Source organism: Oncorhynchus clarkii, chromosome 9 (genome assembly GCF_045791955.1).
Source record: "Oncorhynchus clarkii lewisi isolate Uvic-CL-2024 chromosome 9, UVic_Ocla_1.0, whole genome shotgun sequence".
NCBI lineage: Eukaryota > Metazoa > Chordata > Actinopteri > Salmoniformes > Salmonidae > Oncorhynchus > Oncorhynchus clarkii.
The window spans coordinates 71,404,429-71,429,974 of NC_092155.1; the positions used below are offsets into that span (position 1 = coordinate 71,404,429).

Sequence of the window (25,546 nt, forward strand, 5' to 3'; positions counted from 1 at the left end):
ATTGCCTTACGTCCTCACACCATTTGCACACACTGTATATAGACTTTTTTTTGTTTCTATTGTGTTATTGACTGTACGCTTGTTTATTCAATGTGTAACTTTGTGTTCTTGTTTGTGTCGCACTGCTTTATTTTATCTTGGCCAGGTCGCAGTTGTAAATGAGAACTTGTTCCAAACTAGCTTAAAACTGGTTAAATAAAGGTGAAATAAAAATAAAATAAAAGCCTGTTTTGGCTTTGTCATTATTGGGTATTGTGTGTCGATAGATGAGGGGATAAAATTATTTAATCCATTTTAGAATAAGGCTGTATCATAAAATGTGGAAAAGGGACGGGGTCTGAATACTTCCCGAATGCACCGTATAGCTGATGCTATGTATTGGCCAGAGTCTGAAGCCACCGGCCACCATAGTGGTGGTACTCCTCAGAAGAAGCAGTCTTCCATAGGAATTAATGGCATTTTACATTCAAATGTTTCAAGGAACGAAATTACTTGTATTTTAGTATTTCTTTGTTGAAGTGGGGTCAGTAATATTAGTACTAAAAAAATATATACTTTAAGAAATAGGTTATAATTTTTTTGTTTAGTTCACACAATATATTTTCTAAGTATGCAATAAGGTGTCTGTAATAGAATATAGGCTACTTGTCAAAAATGTCTATAGCTTCCAAAATCTTTACCAAAATGGCTGTGTGGTGGCTCAATTCAGCACACCGTCAGTCATCCTGGGTTTATACACATCATTGGTGTGTATATCGTTTTTCAACCGTGGTAATGTGTTCATTTTGTGTTCACTTTTAAACATTCAGCTCTCTATTGCATGTGGTAGAGCAGAGTACAGAACAGGTATTGAATGCTGTCCTATGTGTTCACCAGGTAAGGACCAGCTCTGTATACTATATGGATTATTATGAAGAAAATACATTTCAATACCAATCAATCCATGACACTGACCTTTATCCCACAGGAAACCGGGTACATAAACACTGTACAGAATTTACAAGTACTTCCTGTGTCCCCTGTACCTACTCCACAATTTCTGTCCACTACATGATAAATGTGATCTAGACTACATTTATAAATGTTGGAGGCTGGCACATTTGTTTTGTGGTGTACGGATGAAAAAATAGGACCATGACCTTTATAGATGGCCTGAAACCCTAAAATGTAACACACAGATGATCCCACAACATCTCCATTGCCCTTTTTTGAAAGGGTAGACCTGATGTTTGTGACCCTGACTCGTTTGATTTGCGAGCTATCGCCACATGATTGTCTCTCAAAAATCTGCTTTTTGGTATTTATTTAAGGTTAAGTATATGGTTAAGGTTAGGTTTAAAATCATTTTTCAAAAATAAATTGTAGAAATATGCTAGGTTTAGCAATAATTCAGCCAGGTCTCATACACTAGATGTAACATAGTAAACGTAAATCCAGGACACTCAGTCAGTATATGCTATGTTACATATGGTTACATAAGAGAGATGGTTACTTAAGACCAAAGGTTGCGAGTTCAAATCTCAGCACGAACAACTTTAGTATTCTCAAGTACTTTTTAGCTATTTTCCAACTACTTAACTTAGTTAGCTAACTCTTCCCTAACCCTTTAACCTAACTTAACCTTAACCTTACCCCTAGCTAACCTTAGCCACCTAGCTAGAATTCATAACATGTCAAACATTTAGCAAATTCTTAACACATAGTCAGTGGTGGTAGTGGAGAATTGGGTATACTCTAACTTTGCCCAACATTTCCCAAACGGCCTGCCCAGCAAAGAAAAAGCATGCTGTGTGAAAAATCCTGTTTTCCCATATTTTTTTTTTATAAAGTTTGCATATATATTTTTCAGATTTTCACTTACATTCATTTTGTTTTCACTCAATCTGATTGGGTGGGCCTGACTCCCCAGTGGGTGGGCCTGTGTCCACCCAAGCACACTCATGCCTACGCTCCTGACGCAAACTGTGCATGATTACTGAATTGGCCATCATAAATAGCCTGGAGCGGCAGGTAGCCTCCTTCCTTGCTCCTGGCCTGCCCTGCCTCTTCCACCAATCCATTTGTTTCTTATGGACGGAAAAGAGCAGAAGCTCTGAACTGTCCGATGTTATATAAATATTCATACACATAGCTCATATAAACAAAGACATTCCGTCGTAAGAACACATACACCCAGCCATAAGACTGACCCCCTCTTCCTTATATAAACACACATCTCATCTCCCTCTAACTGGCCGGTCCCAAGAGCAAAGAACTTTTGCTGTGCACCAATGGGGCCCGCTCTGGCTAGAGCAAGGCCCGCCTCCAACCCTCCGACCAGTCAAGAAGACCGAAACGACAAGACTCCACCTACTTTATTCTATGTATAAAAATGTATGTAACCATTGTATAGGCCTCTTTTTCACCTGGCTCCTTGCCGAGTTATGTGAACTAGGTCCGTGCACGTAAAACTGCGGGACAAGATATCTCTGACTCATTAAAACTGTCTTTTGTTACAACTGAAATCCACTCTGTCCAGCGTCCGTGATTTGGTCTCAACTTTCCAGTATTTGAACACTAACACCGATCAGGTCCATTGTTTACTGAGGTAGCCTAGTGGTTAAAGCGTTGAGCCAGTAACCAAAATGTTGCTGGATCAAATCCCTGAGCTGACAAGGTAAAAAAATCTGCCATTCTGCCCCTGGGCAAGGCAGTTAACACACTGTTCCTAGGTCGTCATTGTAAAATAAGAATGAGTTCTTAACTGACTTGCCAAGTTAAATAAAAATTAACTAACCAAGAAGTTGGACCAAACTTTTTCAATACCATTGTTGCTTGTTCTAGATATCACAAATTGAAACGTCTTTCCTACCCTACCGGCTACGGATGACATTTTTCCGTTGAGCGACTTCGTGCCAAAACCAGTTGAGAGCGGTGCGCTTTTGCTGCCCGCAGAGGATATTCAACTGAAACTACAACACTTATTAATTTAACGTGACACTTATTATCTGTAACGTTTAACCTATCGTCAATGTAGAGAGCGTAGACATTTTTTCTTCAGCAAGTGAAAATGTTTCTAACGTTACGTAGACTTCCGTCTGAACAGTATTTCCTCCTTGGTAAGTTAACGAACTGTATCTAGCTAAATCCTTAACTACGTCCGAAGTCCTTAGCTACTGTCCTAATGAGAATCAAATAATGTTAGTCCAACTATCAAGATGGTGATTCTAGCTACCCTCAATATGTAAATCAGCAAACTTTAGCTATCTACTAGAGTAACGTTATTAGCAAAGTCAGCATGTGAAAATGTAATGCCTTCAATCTGAACAGTATTTCCTCCTTGGTAAATTAGCGAACTGTATCTAGCCAGCCGGCTATTTTAGCTAAAGTTACTGACCTAATGAAAATCAAGTAATATTAGTCCAACTATCAAATTGGTGATTCTAGCTACCCCCCAAAATGGGATCAGCAAACGTTAGCTAGCTACTACAGTATTAGTGAAGTCAGCAAGTGAAAATGGTATGCCTTCCGTCTGAACAGTATCCTCCTTTGTAAGTTTGCTAGATACAGTTGGTTCTCAGCTAATGTCCCAATTAAAATCAAATCGTGTTAGTCCAAATATCAAATTGGTGATTCTAGCTACCCCCCAAATGGGATCAGCAAGCTACTGTACTACAGTATTAGCTACTAACTTCGCAACCATGTGCGTGCGTGCGTGCGTGCGTGCGTGCATGTTGCCAAATATGTTGAATGCAAAGATGATGCTTTCATCGGTGTTGAATCCTTACTTGCCTAGCAGCATCAAGTTAAACCCTAAAAATGGTCGGCATGTATAGCTACCACAATATTTTTTACATTATCTAAACTAGATTGATTAGATTAAAATAAGGTTAGGGTGGAGACTTGGAAGTCGTGCGCACATTCAGAAGTTTCAAGCTGATAATGACAGAGCCATAAAATTACTACCAAAATCCCAAATGTTGATTAAGTTGCATTTTTATGACAGCCTTGTATTCAGAGTTACTCGGAAATTAGTCTAGCGTACTCACCTGACGTTTCGGACCCGAAATAGATAACGGAGCTTCCAACTACACAAGTGACCGAGGTAAAGTCAGTTTCAGGTTGGATATTCGACTAATATTCGCCTGTAGTTTTCCTTATGTCCACCAACAGCAGTTAGGGACCGTCAACATAGTGACAAATCTAATTTGTCATATTTCAATTACTCCTAAAATGTTAACTGGTTCTAGCTAACCCAATGGTATAGACACACATTGCACACACCTTCTTTTTTTTTGGTCGATTTACATCTCGCACTATTTAAAATAATTGATTTAAATGTTAGAATTTCAATAGCTCTTTGGTCATGTGACCTACTGACTTCAAACAAGGTTCAGAATGTACACTCAGTGGCCCTACACATCACACACTCTTTAGTTTGCCAATTTTCATCTCACACATTTTTACATGAATTTTCAATGTTTCTAATTTCAATAGCTCCTTGGTCATGAACCTCAAACTAGGTTCAGAATGTCCTCTGACTACCCTTCTATATTGCACACCCTTTAGTTTGTCAATTTTCATCTCACGCAATTTTACATTAATTTAATGTTTTTCAATGTTTCTAATTTCCGTAGCTCCTTGGTCATGTGACCTACTGACTTCAAACAAGGTTCTGAATGTACACTCAGTGGCCCTACACATTACAAACCCTTTAGTTTGTCCATTTTCATCTCACACGATTTTACATTTAATTTGCCTTCCCTGCTCCCCTGAAGGACAGTCACTCACTCACCTATTCACTTGGGTTTTCTCCCTGGGGCCTTCCTGACCTCCAGGCAGGCCCCCATTGACCTGGTGACCTCTGACTCCTGGCCTCTAGGCCTATACTCCCTGCCTGCCTGCCTGCCCTCTCCCTGGGCCTGAGAGTGTATAGCTTACTCCCTGGAATTACTAAGACGTCTATAGTCCCGCTGTCAGGAACCACGTGCTTGGACTTGGAGTGGCTCCCGCCTTGATGGAGGCCTCCTTGTGCATCTGGTAACCTGAAACAACCTCTGTGCACCTGGTGACCCACCTGCTTTTATCCGCTCAGAGACTAAGTCCCCAACCCAACTTCCTCAGCCTCAGTGCTGCCCCCAGCCACGCCCGGTGGTATCATCAGAGGCTTTTCTGTTTTAAAAACTGCACTTCAGTTGCCGCTACTAACTTTCTGCAGACTTTAACTGCTTTTTGAAACCCAATCGACATCAAGTGCCAGCGCAATCCAAATACCCCTTGCAGTATCTAGCGGCACCATCAACTGGGTGTGGGAAGAAGCAACAGAAAATAATCATCCCCTTTCAATCATTTGCTTGCCCAGTCAGTCCTCTGGGACAGAAGCATAGGAACCACCTTTACCAGCGCTTCATCGATATTCCTCACTTTGACATGAGGGGTCACAGTCACCCCACGGGTGATTTGAGTGCGACCGCGACAGGTGGGTACGCTCCTTTGAATTTCATCAAGTTGACATTCAGTGATCCGTGCCCAGTGGGAACCTAGGCTTCTTCTGTCCGTTTTATGGTTCCGCAGCAAATCAATGGACGTGGATGGTACTATCCACATAAGATCTAGGACTCCCTCCCCAGACAGCAGGAGCGGCAGGGTAGCCTAGTGGTTAGAGCGTTGGACCAGGTCACATGTAACCAGAAGGTAACCAGAAGGTTGCAAGTTCAAACCCCTGAGCTGACAAGGTACAAATCTGTCGTTCTGCCCCTGAACAGGCAAGTTAACCCACTTAACCTAGGCCGTCATTGAAAATAAGAATTTGTTCTTAACTGACTTGCCTAATTAAATAAAGGTAAAATACATTTTTTTTTTAAAAGACAAGCTGGAGATGCCTCTCCCCACTTCGTAGGGCATGAGCCAGATCCATGCAATGCCCTATCACTGTGAGGCCAATGGGTTTAGTCTCCGCCTCAAGTCTAGTGAGCGTAGAGGAGACCTCCCCACCTACAATGTGTGGGGCCGGCAAGCGCCGTAGCTGGTGAGATCCACGAGAAGGGCCTGACGCACGTCCAGAGTTGCCGCCGCCAACCACCGGATTCAACCCCCCACCGGTCCGCCTTCGGCCCACCAACGGACACCACCTCGACGAACCCCCGCATGCAGCCGCTTGCGAGACCACACACGAGACACCGCGAGATGGGCCGCACAACAAACTTACAATCGTGGTGAGAGGAGGGCGATGGAGCGACTGCTCCCCTAGACTCGAGCCCAGCCCAACTGACCCAGCCCTTAGAGCCAATCCTTGTCCCGAAGTTACAGATCTTTTTTGCCAACTTCCCTTACCTACATTGTTCTAACATGCCAGAGTCTGTTCACCTTGGAGACCTGCTGCGGATATGGGTACGGCCCGGTGTGAGATTTATAACCTCTCCCCCGGATTTTCAAGGGCCAGGGAGAGCTCACCAGACGCTGCCAAAACCACAACGCTTTCCAGGGCTTGGGCCCCTCTCGGTGCAAACCCATTCCAGGGCGCTCTGCCCTCCACTTAGAAAAGAGAACTCTCCCCGGGCTCCCGCCAGCTTCTCCGGGATTGATCCTGTTACCACACTGGATGCCTCGCGGCGCCTGTCTCCGCCAGTCCGTGTGCCACACCCTGATCTGGTTCACCTGTCCTTGTGATTGTCTTTGGGTCTCGCCTTGTGCATTTATAATGTGGACATTCTGAAAGTAGTTTTGAGGTCAGTAGATCACACGACCAAGGAGCCATTGAAATTCACAAAGTTAGAAAAAATTATGTAAAATCGTGTGAGATGAAAATGGACAAACTAAAGGGTGTGCAATATAGAAGGGTAGTCAGTGGACATTTTGAAGTTAGTACTTTGTTTATGCTTCCAAACTAATTCAACTCGGAATACAAAATGCTGCTCACATTTCCATATTTTTATTAGCTTTGGAAAGCGAATTAATGTCCAAATTGTGAAAATAAGACCTGTGCAATGTTGTGCACAATTTTAACCAACATCATGACACTTATTAGGAGTCTGTGGCTCAAGTGGTTTGAAAGCTATTGAGGTTGGAAAGTGTGAATATCTGTCGAATATCCAACTTGAAACTGGCTTTACCTCGGTCACAAGTGTAGGTCGCTCTTTTCAGGTCAAACTTGGCAAGTGTAGATGCAGATTTGAATTTTAGTGTAAATACTCTCTTGACTCGACGTCTAGATCGATGTTGTCCAGTAGATTTCCATGTATTAGTTGGGTAAAGTTAGTTATAAATGGCGTTTTAATTATACCTTCCTGACGGTTTGTGCTATTGTCAAGGGCGTGGCATGACTATGAATACGTTTAGGAACAGTGACTGTCCAAACACTAAGATACAAATGACTAATTCGGATGTGGTTTAGAGTCAGAAAGCTGTCATTTTCCGACATGGCTATGCGCCATAGAAATAAGAACGGATAGAAAGGGCGTTTCCATTCAAGTCAATGATGGAATAATGGGTGGAATGGCAGCCATCTTGCAAAGAAATAAATGCCATTGCATGAGTCACATCAGTTAGCATTATTTTAATTAACGCTCTACATTACCATGGCAATCCAGCATCAGTTGATAAAACATTCCACAATGTTATGAAAATTATTCCATCACAATACCAGGAAGCCATCGCAAGTGTACCCATGAGTTTACCAGTCAATTGCCAGGGTTAGAGCTTCAAAGTCTGTTCTATTCATTCTTATTTCTATGGTGTGCGTAGTGGTTTAGGCTGATTGGTGGTGGTGCTCCTGCTTCCCATCACTCAGAAGTTATGTAACAACCTAAGGTGATGACAACAATGTGTCGCCATGGAAGTTTCACAGTTGCTTTGAATGTTCAAAATCATAGTGTAAAAACACTTTTAAAGCCTCAAAGGATAATCCAACTTTCAAAATTGTCCTTTTTGGCCAAAACTAGCTAGGTACCTGTTTAGCTATCTTGCACATTCACACTTTTTTAAAAACCTTTATTTAACAAGGCAAGTCAGTTAAGAACAAATTCTTACACCGGCCAAACCCAGATAACGCTGGGCCAATTGTGCGCCGCCCTATGGGACTCCCAATCACAGCCGGTTGTGATACAGCCTGGATTCGAACCAGGGTGTCTGTAGTGACGCCTCTACCACTGAGATGCAGTGCCTTAGACCGCTGCGCCACTTGGGAGCCCAATTTTGAAGATAATTAGCTACGAACATGTTCTTGTCAAACTGTCAGAGTAGCTAGCAAGATATGACAAGATATGTGAAAATTTGTCTAAAAACAACTTGAAATAAATCAGATTTGAACATTCAGACACAAGTCACAGATTTGTATCTGACTTGAAATGTGTCCTGAAATATCTGATACCATGTGCTTTTTGGCTGTTTAGACTGCAGGATGAAGAACAGATTATAATTGGATATGCCAAAAAATTGTATTTGAGTCACTTCAAACTGCCAATGTGACCATGGCTTTACAGACTGCCACTTAGCCTGTATATATTTTATGTCGTTTCAGGTTTTCATTTTGTGCTTGTATTTGGAAAGGATTGTGGTCCAGCAGAATACAAAACTAATGATGGTCAGTGCTGCCCAATGTGTAATAAAGGTAATGTAAATGAATGCTTCATCTTTAAAAACTATTTTGTTTACAATTGCACACAACGGGTAGGAGAAATACGTTAACAGTAAACAAAGGGGAGGTAGCCTACAATCTCACAATACAGTATTTCAGTCTCATGCTGTAAATGAGAGGCATGTTTCATGGAACACAGGTCTCTGCATCTTTGTGTTTACATTTTTTATGACCCCCCCCCCCCCCCCCCCCATGACATCATAGGGTGTCGTTTTCTTAGGACTCGTTCTTATCTTTTTCACTACATACTGGTAAAGTGGAAAACTGACCTTTTTAAATAAAATATGTAACGTCTCAATAAGTTAAGTTGTATTTTCTATGATTAGGCTTGGTGGTCCGGAGAGATTGTACATTGGAGTCCAGCACATCTTGTATGCCCTGTATCAGAGGGACCTTCATGAACGAGGCCAATGGTCTAACCAAGTGCTTTCCCTGCAGTCCCTGTGACCCAGGTACATTTCCATTTCTTCTAAACCTTCCCATATTTCCTTTTAGCAGTACACATCATACCATTTTCACTGCTGAGCTGAGTTGTGTGGCACTGGTTTGGTTCTGCATCCACCAACTGGAAAGTACAATGTAAAATTATATCTGAGTCAGTGTCTTACGTTTCAGGTCACCACATTAGTGTGAAAAGGGTATTATGTAGTATATAAGTAGTCCTCTGACTGAAATTAATCTGATATTTTCCAGGACAGGGCCTGTTCACTCAGACAGAGTGCAAACCAACAAGTAACACAGTCTGCGACGTTCTAGATGGATACTACTGTAGAAGCTACTCATCCAACTCTGAGTGTAGCCTTGCAGTAGAACATACACACTGTTCACCGGGACAGAGTACTAAATCACCTGGTAAGTATGAAGTAGAGGCTAAATATCGTACAGGACATTCTAATTCTGATAACTGAACATAACGTGGGCTCTAGATAGATGGTGGTGTTTTTTCCCTCTGGTTTCTTTTTGAAGTGAAGTCATACCTCAGGTGATTTTTTGACTTCTCCAGCACCACAATCGTTAACTTTTGAACATGATAACATGGTTTATTCTCACCATATAGGTACAAAGACAACAGATACCGTGTGTGAGGAGTGTCAGCATGGCTTTTACTCACAACATGGTGTGAACTGCACTGCTTGGACTGAGTAGGTCATCGTTTGTGTACTAGAGTTTCTTAAATTGCTTTAGGTTTTATTTTTTTTAAATTGGGACATTGATGATATTACATTTCAGAAAGCAGGATCAATGTTCTGATAGCAATCTATAAATTAAGTTCTGGCTACCAGATTTTGGTTGACAATATAATTACAGGCTGGTTTAATGGTAAATCCATTTGAATTCATTAACTTTTTGACAGCACCTCTTTTGAACAAAACCTTCCATACATATTTGCCCATTGTAGAAAGTTCTTAGAAAGTGGCTTTTTTAAAACCTGAATGCCAAAACATTCAAGAGATTAAAGGTGTTGACCTATTTTGCATACCCCACCATTGTCACGCCTGCTCCTGCTCTCCCTCTTTGGTTCTCAAGGGCACCAGGCTGCCCTTCATTATTCATTACGCACACCTGTCACCATCATTACGCGCAGCAGCTCTCATTGGACTCACCTGGACTCCTTCCCTTTGTTGATTTCCCCATCTATAACTGTCTGCTTCCCCGTTTGTTCCCTGTGTCAGCATTAATGTCGTTATGTGTTCTTGTCCGTTGATAATTAAATGTTCTCTCCCTGTACCTGCTTCTCATCTCTACCAGTTTTGATCCTTACAACCATACCATGAGACATCCATGTCTTCATCACTGGAAAATATAAATGGTTGAGATTTATATAATTTAAAAAGCTTACAAACAGGTGTTTCAAACTATTTTATAATTTTGGGGGAAAAACGAGGCACAGTAGGTATCAAAACGTTCTTTTCAAGAAATGATTAAATAGTTGAACAACCCTGTTTTTAAGCTTTAAAATTATATCAAACACAAGCGTTTATCTTTTCCAGTGATGAAGACATGGATGTCTCATGGTATGGTGGGGTTTGCAAAATGGGTCAAATTTGAGCACCTTTCCCAGTGATGAAGACATGGATGTCTCATGGTATGGTGGGGTTTGCAAAATGGGTCAAATTTGAGCACCTTTCCCAGTGATGAAGACAAGGATGTCTCATGTTATGGTGGGGTTTGCAAAATGGGTCAAATTTGAGCACCTTCATCTCCTGAATGTTTTGGCATTAAGGTCCAAAAAGTAACTTTATAACCTCTTCTTCTATAGGCAAATATGTATGGAAAGTTTTAATTAAATTAAATGGAATGCTGTCAAAAAGTGATTGAATTCAAATGGATTCACCATTAACCCATATAAAACCTGACGTTACAATATGCTGTAGTTGACCTGTCTAGTTAAATACGTGTTTGTGTTGCTTACTCTGCAGTTGTGCAGCAATGGGACGCGTGAAGACTGAAGATGGACATTCTAGACAAGATGTTATTTGTAACAAAGTGCCACCAAGGATCCATACCACTCTAATAGCTCCAATATTATTATTATTAGGCCTAACAGTTGCTGCACTGTTTGGTTTCTACCTGGCAAGAGGTTAGTCCTTTGTTTATTTAACTTTATTTCTCTATTTAATGAGTCACTTCTTTAAAGGCATGTCATTGTCATGTAACTTGCTATTCTAATACATAAACATGCAACTCATGGTGAGTTGTCTTTTACCCCAACTAATCTGATTACTCGTGTTGTGTTTTCAGCTAAACGTAAGAAAGGTCAGTCAATATTTATTTTACATTAATACCTTCCTCACCATGTTAACTAATTTGTTTTGCCTCTATTTATCTGACTATTTCTACTGAACTTTCAGAGCTGCATGAATTCTATGAGGTAAGTCATTCTATTTAAACTTTTCTATTTGTTTAAAATATTTTGAAATCCAAATCCTAGTAATTCAAAGTTTTAATACAAACAAACCCTCTTATAACATTGTTATGAAATCAAATCCATTGTCAAAGTTAGTTTTTCCTGAAAAATGATTTGTAGTTAGTGAAAAATGCTGTTAATTTTATGGATAAAGAATCCAATGTTGTCATTTAGTCCGTTTTAGTTGCTATAGCGATCCTAACTTGTGTAATACCTCATAGGTTCCTGTGCAAGAAACGGGACATCAACAAGTCACCAGTAACTAACTCCCTGTATGTCATCCATTTGGATTCAATATTTCAGACTATCATAGTAATAACTGAGTAAACATATTACTTTATACTAGGGCTGGGACGATACCAGTATTATGACAATGAAACAAAACACAAAGCTGATTTAACTTCTTTAGGAAAACAGCCCTAATGTTGGAAACAAACATCATTATGTCATGCAGTCACATGTATATATTTTCCAAGCTTTAACAGACATTATTTTACATACAGAAGGTTTTTAAAGTACCAAAGAGTTTGGCCTGCTTCGTGTGTTAATTTTTTCCCATTGGAAAGATACTGCAATACTGCTATCGTCCCGGCCCTACTTTATACTATTACTAACTAAATGATTGACTTGTTTGCTTGTTGTTTTCCAGAGTGGAAACAGCAGAGAATGTGCCTGGTAATGTTGTAACTGATTGACAGTCAGCATCCACTAAACTCAGATGAAGTGCCATGAATGCATGCGGATACCCAGAAGGCTGTAAGACATGAATCGAGTACTTATGAACTGCAATGCATTTGCTCCTGCATTTTGACTATTAAGTATACCTATCTGGAGTGGACTGTTGCAATACTGTGAATGCCAAGAGTGTGGAAAGCTGTCATCAAGCAAAGGGTGGCTACTTTGAAGAATCTCAAATATAAAATGTATTTTGTACTTTTTGGTTACTACATGATTCCATATGTGTTATTTCAAAGTTTTGATGTCTTCACTATTATTCTACAATGTAGAGAATAGGTAGGTGTGTCCAAACTTGACTGGTGCTATATGTGTATAAAAAAGTATACAGTAAAGTATTTGGTCCCATATTCATAGCACACAATGACTACAACATGCTTGTTTGTTTTGGTTGTGTTTCAGATTATTTTGTGCCCAGTAGAAATTGAGGGTAAATAATGTATTGTGTCATTTTGATGTCACTTTTTTTTAACAATGAAATGATAGCGATAGCTAAAATTGACCTTGTCGCCGATCAAAATACTAAATATAGAGATGTTTTTAAGTTAAATGAACATGTTTAATATAAGTGGTTTGAGTACATCTCTTTGTTTACATTTACTTCCTAAAGTGTTTCTTTTCCCTTATAATGTGGATTCTTCCATGATTACGGATAATCCTGAATGAATCGTGAATAAATGAATATATTACTCCTCAGATACTATAGTATTACTTATGATGTATCATGTCTCTGATGTATCATGTTTAACCCAGAATCTAACATTGGTAAAAATTGATTTAAGTTTCCCTACATTAAAGTCCCCGGCTACTAGGAGCGCCGCCTCTGGGTGAGCTTTTTCCTTTTTGCTTATGGCGGAATACAGCTCATTCAATGCGGTCTTAGTGCCAGCATCAGTCTGTGGTGGTATGTATACATCTACGAAAAGTACAGATGAAAACTCTCTAGGTAGATTGTGTGGTCTTCAGCTTATCATGAGATACTCTACCTCAGGCGAGCAATAGCTCGAGACTTCCTTAGATATCGTGCACCAGCTGTTATTTACAAAAATACATAGTCCACCGCCCCTTGTCTTACCAGACGCTGCTGTTCTATCCTGCCGGTACAGCGTATAACCAGTATGTTGATAGTGTCGTCGTTCAGCCATGACTCCGTGAAGCATAAGATACAGTTTTCAATGTCCCGTTGGTAGTTTAATCTTCCGCGTAGATCATCGATTTTATTTCCCAAAGATTGCACGTTTGCTAGCAGAATGGAAGGAAGTGGGGGTTTATTCGATCGCCTACGAATTCTCAGAAAGCAGCCCGCCCTTTGGGCTCTTTTTCTCCACCTTCTCTTCAAGCAAATCACGAGGATCTGGGCCTGTTCCCGGGAGAGCAGTATATCATTCACCTTGGGCTCATCAGACTTGTTAAAGGAAAAAAAAGGATTCTGACGGTCCGTGGTGAGTAATCGCAGTCCTGATGTCTAGAAGTTATTTTCGGTCATAAGAGACTATAGCTGCGACATTATGTATGAAATAAGTTTTAAAATAAGTTACAAACAACGCAAAGAAGCTAACAAAAAAACACAATAGGTTGGGGACACATAAAACATCAGTCTTCTTCTCCGGTGCCATCTTAAGGGATGACATTTTCACTGCAGCCTAGAGTAGAATTTTGTACTCACTTTAAAACAGTAATGCAATTACTCATTGTATTGTGGTGTTATAGGTTACTATAGTCTAGGGCAGGATACTTCTATTGTGGTGTTATAAACTACTATAGTCTAGGGCAGGATACTTATATTGTGGTGTTATAAACTACTATAGTCTAGGTAGGATACTTGTATTGTGGCGTTATACTGTAGCCTACTATAATCTAGGTATGATAATTGTATTGTGGTGTTGTAGGCTACTGTAGTCTAGGTAGGATAATTGTATTGTGGTGTTATAGGTTAATCTAGGTAGGATAATTGTATTGTCCCTAAACAAGATCAATCTTGTTGTAAATGTTAGTCAACCTTTATGGTTTAAAGGCAGATGGACAGATGGCACTGTTATAGTTAGTGGTAATCAGTATATGTCTGTACACCCATTAAACCTTATTAAATGAACAAAGGTCACAACTTGTTATTCAGTACATAAACTACAATACTCTCACAGAACTCTGAAAAATACAGTACAGAGAAGTTCCTACTTCCTACCTGACCTCTGGCCACATCCTCATTATGACAAATGGTCAGTTCTGTCAGCTCCTCCTGAAGCACAGAGATCTCTTGGTTTTTCTTCAAACACTCCTCTTCAAACTTTGACAAGTGAGTGATTTCCTCATCTGGAGGCGAAAGAAATGCACACCTGTTTAAGTGAGGTGCCGGCTAATGGAGTAGAACACCTGTTTAGGCGAGGTGCCGGCTAACGGAGTAGAACACCTGTTTAGGCGAGGTGCTAGCAAATGGAGTAGAACACCTGTTTAGGCGAGGTGCCGGCTAACGGAGTAGAACACCTGTTTAGGCGAGGTGCCGGCTAACGGAGTAGAACACCTGTTTAGGCGAGGTGCCGGCTAACGGAGTAGAACACCTGTTTAGGCGAGGTGCCGGCTAACGGAGTAGAACACCTGTTTAGGCGAGGTGCCGGCTAACGGAGTAGAACACCTGTTTAGGCGAGGTGCCGGCTAACGGAGTAGAACACCTGTTTAGGCGAGGTGCCGGCTAACGGAGTAGAACACCTGTTTAGGCGAGGTGCCGGCTAACGGAGTAGAACACCTGTTTAGGCGAGGTGCCGGCTAACGGAGTAGAACACCTGTTTAGGCGAGGTGCCGGCTAACGGAGAAGAACACTTGAAATTAAAAATGAGAGCCACGCTCTAGGAGCTCAGATGCAATATTTTAATAACCTAATAACCAACGTTTCGACAGACAAGCTGTCTTCGTCAGGGTATAATGAAAAACACTGTGCGTCACCAGTTTATATTGTGTCAAAGGACACACACAGGTAGGTAGGTGTCTGTAAACATGGCTGGGTGTGCCTTGATATCATTGGTTAATTTACAGATATAAATAGAACATGTAAACAAACTCCTGTAAAAAAAAAAGAGGGGTTACAATACTACAACTACAGTCACTACCAACGTCCAATATGGTTCACACCCCACTGAGCCAACCATAGTGCTAACAACCATCAGATCCTTCTAGATCTACTAGGGGCCATTTAAAGTGTCTACAGGGAGGTTTTCAGACTGGGCCACACCAATCTGTATAACATGATGAACCTTCTCATGTAGTAGGGTCATGTACCATGGTACCTTCCCCCCTGTGTCCTCAGCCATGGTGGTACTGGTGAAGTTAGACTTGTTCTGATGACCCTCTAGCTGCTCCTGGGTCCAAGCAGGCTCAACCTGCCATTTCCTTTTGTGGAGCCGTTCACCTGCAGGCTTCAGTTAGACTCAAGAAACATTCAATACCTTTCACTTTATTCATTACGTTTTTTTTTTCTTTCACAGGCTGTTTGTTTTACCTCTCGAACACTAAACAAATGTTTATTTCAATGTTTTGTTTTGACGTGGTATTACCTATGGGCATATGCTTTTATTAATGGCAATTGCAAGGGTTACATTTTAAGTATCATCCATTCAAAAAGCAGGCAACATGATAAGGACTTAAACTGGAGGGAGGGGGCAGATTTAGGGATGACGTTGGGATGCTCTGCTGTTGCTCTGGCACATGGACACTTCTGACTGTCCTCAATTGAAGGCAGATGGACCTTCCCTCTCTGACCGTTGACTGGATTCCTTGTAGTTTTGGACAGTAAAACAAACTATTAACTAAGAGTGATTTGAATGTGAAATGAAAAATGTAAGTCAGAGTTAATAAACTGGATTCAAAGTGGGGTTCCCACAAGAAACGTTGAGTTGTGGCTGCTTAGCGTGATGTATTGTTGTCTCTACCTTCTTGCCCTTTGTGCTGTTGTCTGTGCCCAGTAGTGTTTGTACCGTGTTTTGTGCAGCTACCATGTTGTGTTTTCATGTGTTGCTGCCATGTTGTGTTTTCATGTGTTGCTGCCATGTTGTGTTTTCATGTGTTGCTGCCATGTTGTGTTTTCATGTGTTGCTGCCATGTTGTGTTTTCATGTGTTGCTGCCATGTTGTGTTTTCATGTGTTGCTGCCATGTTGTGTTTTCATGTGTTGCTGCCATGTTGTGTTTTCATGTGTTGCTGCCATGTTGTGTTTTCATGTGCTGCTGCCATGTTGTGTTTTCATGTGTTGCTGCCATGTTGTGTTGCTGCCATGCTATGTTGTCTTATGTCTCTATGTATATAATCTCTTTTGTAATCTCCTCCCTGCACAGCCAGAAGAGGACTGGCCACCCCTCATAGCCTGGTTCCTCTCTAGGTTTTTTCCTAGGTTTTGGCCTTTCTATGGAGTTTTTCCTAGCCACCTGCATTGCTTGCTGTTTGGGGTTTTAGGCTGGGCTTCTGTACAGCACTTTGAGATATTAGCTGATGTAAGAAGGGCTATATAAATATATTTGATTTAATGTAGTGTCTTTCTTGTTGTGATGTGTGTTTTGTCCTATATTTTTATGTTATTTTATGTAAATCTAAACAATGGCTTTTGAGGGACACAATCAGAATGAATGAACATGCTCTGCATCATGCTAAGAACAGTCCTTATTCCTCACTGCTTCACTGCAGCATTATTGTTTGTATTTGGGGGTTTTTATGCAATAAAAGTAGAGTTACAATTACATGAAAACAGTGGCGATTACAGAAACGAATTCATCAAATTAAATTGCAGGTTAAATGTTATTTTAAGAAAACATACATTTAATATGGATTCACAATGGGGCTAATATCCACTCGGAATAAACATCCCTTTTGATAACCTTTTGTCATGTATGTTCATGTACTTACCTGGAGTGCGTGTGGGTGGCGCTATTACTAATTACTACATGTGATCGTCTGCACTTGCACTTGACCTTGACCCATGACATCTGATAAACGTTGTTCTGCCACCCGCATCAGTGTGCTAATATATTACATGGTGTCAGAAGTTTAAAAGTTATACAAGGAAAGCTCAACATTCCGAAACATGGAACAAATGAGACCACCAACTACTCTGAACCTAGAGGGAAATCTAGTGTGGATCCAGAAATTCAACCTTTACTATATATCATCGCCGGTGGCATTTCCGAGAAATCCGAAAAAGGGAAATGTGCCACGTTCCTGCACGTAGCCGGAGATGATGGAATCAAGGTATTCAATACTATTGATTTTGACGATGATGTAGATGACTTGGATGTATTAAAATACATTTTCCGGACGTAATATGAGCCAAGAAAAAAATGCATCAGATAACGTTAAGTCCGATATCTTTTTTACGAGAGTGCAAGGACAAACAAAGTCAATTGATGCTTATGCGACTGATCTAAAAAATGACTGAGTTTCAACAATTTACCGAGTCACTGATACGGGACAGAATTGTGTGTGAAATCCCAAATGACCAAGTGCGCGGCAGATTACTCAGAAACACCGAAAATGAACGACCACACATGTACTTTTAAACTGGATACAGGAGCTGAACGTAAAGTCTTGTCCGGGTGAGACTTGAAAACTCTGAAAGTGAAAGTGAGTGGGGCTAATAAAATGTGCAGCCAGATTCTCTCTCTTTGCTTTGGCTCCAAAAATAAGTACCTTGGTCTTGTCTTGATTTAGCTGGAGGAAATTGTGAGCCATCCAAGTATTTAATTCCATGCAAAAATCCAACCGCAAACTAGTCACCTATTCTGGCCACCGGATAGAGCAAAAAGGCAAGAAAACACTCAACTGCAAATACAAAGAGAATGTGTTTGACCTGGAATGTCAAGTGATCGAACAAGATGCACCTGCAATACTTGGAACATCAGCTTGTCAGCAAATGGGTTTACTAACGAGAATATTCAAGCTTGAACAAAGGACAGGCACTGACATTTTGAGTGAATATGAAGATGTATTCACAGGACTCGGATGTGTTCCAGGAGATAATATATTACACCTTTTGGTGTTTAAATCACATTTTAGCTTGAAGCGTGTTCGGTTATCCTACAGACTCAGCGCATTGCTACATGGTACTTGAAGAAGAAACGGAGGTTATTAATTAATTTAGTACACTGTTTAGATTGAGCACATCTAAGCGAAAGCTATACTTTGTCATGACGATATAAACGGATGGATGTGTTCCAGACAAGGAAGGACATCTATTGGCTGAATTTGGCGGTCTGGAGTGTAGGTCATTGTTTTGAAAGCGTTATGAAATGTGACCGTGTGTAAATCCCATATCTCCAGCCAATAATGATATAGCTCTGAAGCGTTCTTACACGATTTCCTGATTTTCACAGGCAGACTACTAACAAGTTACTTGGGAGGAAATATTTTATTTTACCCATTGATAGAACATAGGCTTTCAAATTGACAGGAGTTATTTTACCCTGCCTTGGACCTCCTACTTTCACAAATGTTGTCATTTTGAAAGTGAAAGTAGGAGGTCCAAATGCAGGGTAAGATATGGATTATTTATGTGTATAAAAATAGCCTCCTTATTATGTTTTCTGCTACTGGATTTAACATGTTATGTCATTTTAATCTTGATGAATGACTGTATTTGTAATTTTACTACAAGGCTGTTCTCTCCCTTTTGCCTGTTCTACCTCTTGGTGACTCAACTTGACTTCTGCTTTGAAAGTGCACTGCTCAATCGAAACAGCCGCACCTTGGCAATGTTCCTAATGTTCCTACGTCCGTCCCCTCGCCCCGACCTGGGCGCGAACCAGGGACGCTCTGCACACGTCCACAGTGACCCTCGAAACATCGTTACCCATCGCTCCACAAAAGCCGCCGCGGAGCAAGGGGAACCACTACTTCAAGGTCTCAGAGCAAGTGACGTCACCGATTGAAACGCCACTAGCGCGCACCACCACTAACTAGCTACACTAAGGTGGTAAAAGGCTATTTTGGTCACATTCCTAATGTGTGATTCGTAAATAAATTCTGAATCTAAAATGACACCTAGGTGTTTTACCTGGTGTTTTATCTTTGTTGCCAGTGAATTAGCCAATCAGAAGCTTCTAAAGCCATGACATAATTTTCTGGAATTTCCAAGCTGTTTAAAGGCACAGTCAACTTAGTGTTTGTAAACTTCTGACCCACTGGAATTGTGACACCGTGAAATATAAGTGAAATAATCAGTCTGTAAACAATTGTTGGAAAAATGACTTGTGTCATGCACAAAGTTGTCACGACTCTACGCCCTGTGTTTTCGTGGGGTTGGCTTATGTTCGCCGTTTTGTGCATTAAAGTAGCACTACCCCAAACTCTCTGCTTCCTGCGCCTGACTTCTCACCCACTACACTCAGAACGTTACAAAAGTAGATGTCCTAACCAACTTGCCAAAACGATAGTTTGTTAACTAGACATTTGTGGAGTGGTTGAAACACTTAGGTTGGAGTCATTAAAACTAGTTTATGTAAACTTCCGACTTCAACTGTAAACTGAACAGTACCGGACCCAAAATCAAATCTTGTGGAATGCCACATGTGATATGTATTTTCTCTGAGTTATGTTCACCACAGGTGACAAACAACTCTAGACTGGTTAAATAGGTCCTAAACCAATTTAGAACTGGACATTGATACACCATGATCCATTGGCGGCTAAAGACACTAGTGCATGGAACTCAGAGAGAGCCTTTTGGCCAATGCAGCATATAACTTCCATCGTTAACTGTAAAATACATAGGCCTAAGGCCAACAAACAAAAACGCTAGAAAATATCCTGATAAATTCTGGTTCTTTCAATCGCATTAATCTCTACTCTGCTGGTGTGCCTCCCTTTTCTATCTCTAGTGAAGTGCAACATTGTATCAACTCAGGAGGTTTCTCTGTCCTGATAATGTTGAGGGAGCACATGCACCTGAGCAACCTCCTGAGTTGATACAATGTTGCACTTCACTAGAGATAGAAAAGGGAGGCACACCAGCAGAGTAGAGATTAATGTGATTGAAAGAACCAGAATTTATCAGGATATTTTCTAGCGTTTTTATTTGTTGGCCTTAGGCCTATGTATTTTACAGTGCACATGCTCATTGCTAACATGGAGCACTCCAAACAAAAGACAACGAAAACACTGACAAAACTCCTAAATTATGATTATGAAATTAACCACAACTTGTTTCTCACAAGTGTAGCAGGTTGTGAACTCTGCAAACAATGTATCCACCCCAAGAATGAGAACGGTAAATGACTGTAATGCATGCATTAACAGTAATTAATGTAACCGAATGACGGGGATGAACAGTACATTTACTAGCCTACTGGTTACGTATGTAATGAAGAATTTATCAAAATAAACAATTAAAGGACAAACAATTCACACAATGACACAATGAATGTTCAGGAATTGTCAGGAGACAGAGGAGCACCTTCTGGAGAGTTGAGTGCTGGAGACAGAGGAGCACATTCTGGAGAGTTGAGTGCATTCATTCTGGAGAGTTGAGTGCATTCATTCTGGAGAGTTGAGTGCATTCATTCTGGAGAGTTGAGTGCATTCATTCTGGAGAAAGATGCCCATATCTTCTCCACAAACCCCTCTGCTTCTTCTTGTCTCAGCATTTAAAAATATACTCAAGACACATTATTGTCAAACATTTTAGATGCTTTTCACTGACAGCTGAAACTCATTAATCAGCTAGGCCTATTGCCATGTGCGCTGCCTAAATAGAGGATCATTAGTCATGAGTCTTGTCCTGGAGGCAGAATTGAGCGTTTCTGTCATGTACTGTCATGTTGTGTCTTGTTTCTGTCCTTTCCCTTCACCCTGTCTCCCTCTGCTGGTCGTTGTTAGGTTACCTTTTCTCCCCCTCTTTCCCCCAGCTGTGCCTTGTCTCCTCCTAACTACCTCGTCACCCCTTTTCCCACCTGTTCCCTTTTTCCCTCTGATTAGGTCTCTATATCTCTCTCTGTTCCTGTTCCTGTCTTTGTCGGATTCTTGTTTGTGTTGTTCATGCCTGAACCAGACTATCGTCATGTTTGCTGCAACCTTGTCCTGTCCTGTCGGAACCTGCCGGTCCATCTGAGCCTACGTTTTGTTTTGTTATTAAAGAAGCTCTGTTTACGTTAATTCGCTTTTGGGTCCTCATTCACGCACCGTAACAGAAGAATCCGACCAAGAATGGACCCAGCGACTTCGGATCCTCTCCACTCAGCCGTCGAGATCCAGGGAGCGATGCTAGGCAGACACAAGCAGGAATTGTCTGCTGCTCGACATGCCGTTGAGACCCTGGCCACCCAAGTCTCCAACCTCACAGAACAGGTTCACCATCTCCGCCTCGATCCACCGGCCACTTCCAGGGCTTTCGAATCTCCGGAGCCCAGAATCAATAACCCGCCGTGTTACTCTGGGGAGCCCACTGAATGCCGCTCGTTCCTCACCCAGTGTGATATTGTGTTTTCTCTCCAGCCCAACACTTACTCCAGGAGCACTGCTCGTGTCGCCTACGTCATATCTCTCCTTACTGGACGGGCTCGTGAGTGGGGCACGGCAATCTGGGAGGCAAGGGCTGAGTGTACTAACCAGTATCAGGACTTTAAGGAGGAGATGATACGGGTTTTTGATCGATCTGTTTTTGGGGAGGAGGCTTCCAGGGCCCTGTCTTCCCTATGTCAGGGTAATCGATCCATAACAGACTACTCTATTGAGTTTCGCACTCTTGCTGCCTCCAGTGGCTGGAACGAGCCGGCTTTGCTCGCTCGTTTTCTGGAGGGTCTCCGCGCAGAGGTAAAGGATGAGATTCTCTCCCGGGAGGTTCCTTCCAGCGTGGATTCCTTGATTGAACTCGCTATTCGCATTGAGCGACGGGTTGATCTTCGTCACCGAGCTCGTGGAAAGGAGCTCGCGTTCTCCGTTGCCCCCCTCTCCGCATCACTACCATCTTCCTCTGCCGGCTCGGGTGCTGAGCCTATGCAGCTGGGAGGTATCCGCATCTCGACTAAGGAGAGGGAACGGAGAATCACCAACCGCCTCTGTCTCTATTGCGGTTCTGCTGGTCATTTTGTCACTTCATGTCCAGTAAAAGCCAGAGCTCATCAGTAAGCGGAGGGCTACTGGTGAGCGCTACTACTCCTGTCTCTCCTTCAAGATCCTGCACTACCTTGTCGGTCCATCTACGCTGGACCGGTTCGTCAGCTTCCTGCAGTGCCTTAATAGACTCTGGGGCGGAGGGCTGTTTTATGGACGAGACCTGGGCTCGGGAACATGACATTCCTCTCAGACAGTTAAGGGAGTCCACGGCCTTGTTCGCCCTGGATGGTAGTCCTCTCCCCAGGATTCAGCGTGAGACGCTACCTTTAACCCTCACTGTTTCTGGTAATCATAGCGAAACCATTTCTTTTTTAATTTTTCGTTCACCTTTTACACCTGTTGTTTTGGGCCATCCCTGGCTAGTTTGTCATAATCCTTCCATTAATTGGTCTAGTAATTCTATCCTCTCCTGGAACGTCTCTTGTCATGTGAAATGTTTAATGTCTGCTATCCCTCCTGTTTCCTCTGTCTCTTCTTCACAGGAGGAGCCTGGTGATTTGACAGGGGTGCCGGAGGAATATCACGATCTGCGCACGGTGTTCAGTCGGTCCAGGGCCACCTCTCTTCCTCCACACCGGTCGTATGATTGTAGTATTGATCTCCTTCCGGGAACCACTCCCCCCCGGGGTAGACTATACTCTCTGTCGGCTCCCGAACGTAAGGCTCTCGAAGATTATTTGTCTGTAGCTCTTGCCGCCGGTACCATAGTCCCCTCCTCCTCTCCCGCCGGAGCGGGGTTTTTTTTTGTTAAGAAGAAGGACGGGTCCCTGCGCCCCTGCATAGATTATCGAGGGCTGAATGACATAACAGTGAAGAATCGTTATCCGCTTCCTCTTATGTCTTCAGCCTTCGAGATCCTGCAGGGAGCCAGGTTTTTCACTAAGTTGGACCTTCGTAACGCTTACCATCTCGTGCGCATCAGGGAGGGGGACGAGTGGAAGACGGCGTTTAACACTCCGTTAGGGCACTTTGAATACCGGGTTCTTCCTTTCGGCCTCGCTAACGCTCCAGCTGTCTTTCAGGCATTAGTCAATGATGTCCTGAGAGACATGCTGAACATCTATGTTTTCGTTTACCTTGACGATATCCTGATTTTTTCACCGTCACTCCAGATTCATGTTCAGCACGTTCGACGTGTCCTCCAGCGCCTTTTAGAGAATTGTCTTTTTGTGAAGGCTGAGAAGTGCTCTTTTCATGCCTCCTCCGTCACATTTCTCGGTTCTGTTATTTCCGCTGAAGGCATTAAGATGGATCCCGCTAAGGTCCAAGCTGTCATTGATTGGCCCGTCCCTAAGTCACGCGTCGAGTTGCAGCGCTTTCTCGGCTTCGCGAACTTCTATCGTCGTTTCATCCGTAATTTCGGTCAGGTGGCAGCCCCTCTCACAGCCCTTACTTCTGTCAAGACGTGCTTTAAGTGGTCCGTTTCCGCCCAGGGAGCTTTTGATCTCCTCAAGAATCGTTTTACATCCGCACCTATCCTTGTTACACCTGACGTCTCTAGACAGTTCATTGTCGAGGTTGACGCGTCAGAGGTGGGCGTGGGAGCCATTCTTTCTCAGCGCTCCTTCTCTGACGACAAGGTCCACCCTTGCGCGTATTTTTCTCATCGCCTGTCGCCGTCGGAACGTAACTATGATGTGGGAAACCGCGAACTGCTCGCCATCCGCTTAGCCCTAGGCGAATGGCGACAGTGGTTGGAGGGGGCGACCGTTCCTTTTGTCGTTTGGACTGACCATAGGAACCTTGAGTACATCCGTTCTGCCAAACGACTTAATGCGCGTCAGGCGCGCTGGGCGCTGTTTTTCGCTCGTTTCGAGTTCGTGATTTCTTATCGTCCGGGCTCTAAGAACACCAAGCCTGATGCTTTATCTCGTCTCTTCAGTTCTTCAGTAGCCTCCACTGACCCCGAGGGGATTCTCCCTGAGGGGCGTGTTGTCGGGTTGACTGTCTGGGGAATTGAGAGGCAGGTAAAGCAAGCACTCACTCAAACTCCGTCGCCGCGCGCTTGTCCCAGGAACCTTCTTTTCGTTCCCGTTCCTACTCGTCTGGCCGTTCTTCAGTGGGCTCACTCTGCCAAGTTAGCCGGCCACCCTGGCGTTCGGGGTACGCTTGCTTCCATTCGCCAGCGCTTTTGGTGGCCCACCCGGGAGCATGACACGCGTCGCTTCGTGGCTGCTTGTTCGGTCTGCGCGCAGACTAAGTCCGGTAACTCTCCTCCTGCCGGCCGTCTCAGGCCGCTTCCCATTCCCTCTCGACCGTGGTCTCACATCGCCTTAGATTTTGTCACCGGACTGCCTTCGTCAGCGGGGAAGACTGTTATTCTTACGGTTGTCGACAGGTTCTCTAAGGCGGCTCATTTTATTCCCCTTGCTAAGCTTCCTTCTGCTAAAGAGACGGCACAAATCATCATCGAGAATGTTTTCAGAATTCATGGCCTTCCGTCAGACGTCGTTTCGGACAGAGGTCCGCAATTCACGTCTCAATTTTGGAGGGAGTTTTGCCGTTTGATTGGGGCTTCCGTCAGTCTCTCTTCCGGCTTTCACCCCCAGTCTAACGGTCAAGCAGAACGGGCCAATCAGACTATTGGTCGCATCTTACGCAGTCTTTCTTTTCGCAACCCTGCGTCTTGGTCAGAACAGCTCCCCTGGGCAGAATACGCCCACAACTCGCTTCCTTCGTCTGCGACCGGGCTATCTCCTTTTCAGAGTAGCCTCGGGTACCAGCCTCCGCTGTTCTCATCTCAGTTCGCCGAGTCCAGCGTCCCCTCCGCTCAGGCTTTTGTCCAACGTTGCGAGCGCACCTGGAAGAGGGTCAGGTCTGCACTTTGCCGTTATAGGGCGCAGACTGTGAGGGCTGCTAATAAGCGTAGAACTAAGAGTCCTAGATATTGTCGCGGTCAGAGAGTTTGGCTCTCCACTCAGAACCTTCCCCTTAAGACCACTTCTCGCAAGTTGACCCCGCGGTTCATTGGTCCGTTCCGTATTTCTCGGATCATTAATCCTGTCGCAGTTCGACTTCTTCTTCCGCGATATCTTCGTCGCGTCCACCCGGTCTTCCATGTCTCCTGTGTCAAGCCCGTTCTTCGCGCCCCCGCTCGTCTTCCCCCCCCCCCCCCCATCCTTGTCGAGGGCGCACCCATCTACAGGGTCCGTAGGATTTTGGACATGCGTCCTCGGGGCCGTGGTCATCAGTACCTAGTAGATT

The 25,546-nt window shown here is 43.0% G+C and overlaps 1 protein-coding gene across 3 annotated transcripts; it reads left to right on the plus strand.

Annotated features, from left to right (window-relative positions):
* Positions 1–2,863: 2,863 nt before the first annotated feature.
* On the plus strand, positions 2,864–12,953 carry LOC139416902 (tumor necrosis factor receptor superfamily member 14-like). Of its 3 annotated transcripts, XM_071166072.1 has the most exons (10): positions 2,864–3,098; positions 8,498–8,587; positions 8,941–9,066; positions 9,308–9,466; positions 9,672–9,756; positions 11,035–11,195; positions 11,357–11,371; positions 11,467–11,486; positions 11,744–11,794; positions 12,172–12,953. In XM_071166072.1, the coding sequence occupies exons 1-9, from the start codon at positions 3,050–3,052 to the stop codon at positions 11,786–11,788; spliced, it is 750 nt and encodes a 249-aa protein (XP_071022173.1). In that variant the 5' UTR covers positions 2,864–3,049; the 3' UTR covers positions 11,789–11,794; positions 12,172–12,953. The 3 variants fall into 3 exon arrangements, with proteins under 3 accessions (XP_071022173.1, XP_071022171.1, XP_071022172.1); XM_071166070.1 differs by lacking the exons at positions 11,357–11,371; positions 11,467–11,486 and having other exon boundaries at positions 11,716–11,794; XM_071166071.1 differs by lacking the exons at positions 11,357–11,371; positions 11,467–11,486 and having other exon boundaries at positions 2,893–3,098; positions 8,498–8,560; positions 11,716–11,794.
* The last annotated feature ends 12,593 nt before the right edge of the window (positions 12,954–25,546 follow it).

What these genes read in the sequence shown, in the direction of transcription:
- LOC139416902 (XM_071166070.1), top strand. Translation starts at nt 3,050, where the DNA reads ATGTTTCTAACGTTACGTAGACTTCCGTCTGAACAGTATTTCCTCCTT. An exon ending in CTGCCCAATGTGTAATAAAG is followed by an intron (nt 8,588 to 8,940) that starts GTAATGTAAATG and finishes TTCTATGATTAG; the next exon opens with GCTTGGTGGTCCGGAGAGAT. An exon ending in ACAGAGTACTAAATCACCTG is followed by an intron (nt 9,467 to 9,671) that starts GTAAGTATGAAG and finishes CTCACCATATAG; the next exon opens with GTACAAAGACAACAGATACC.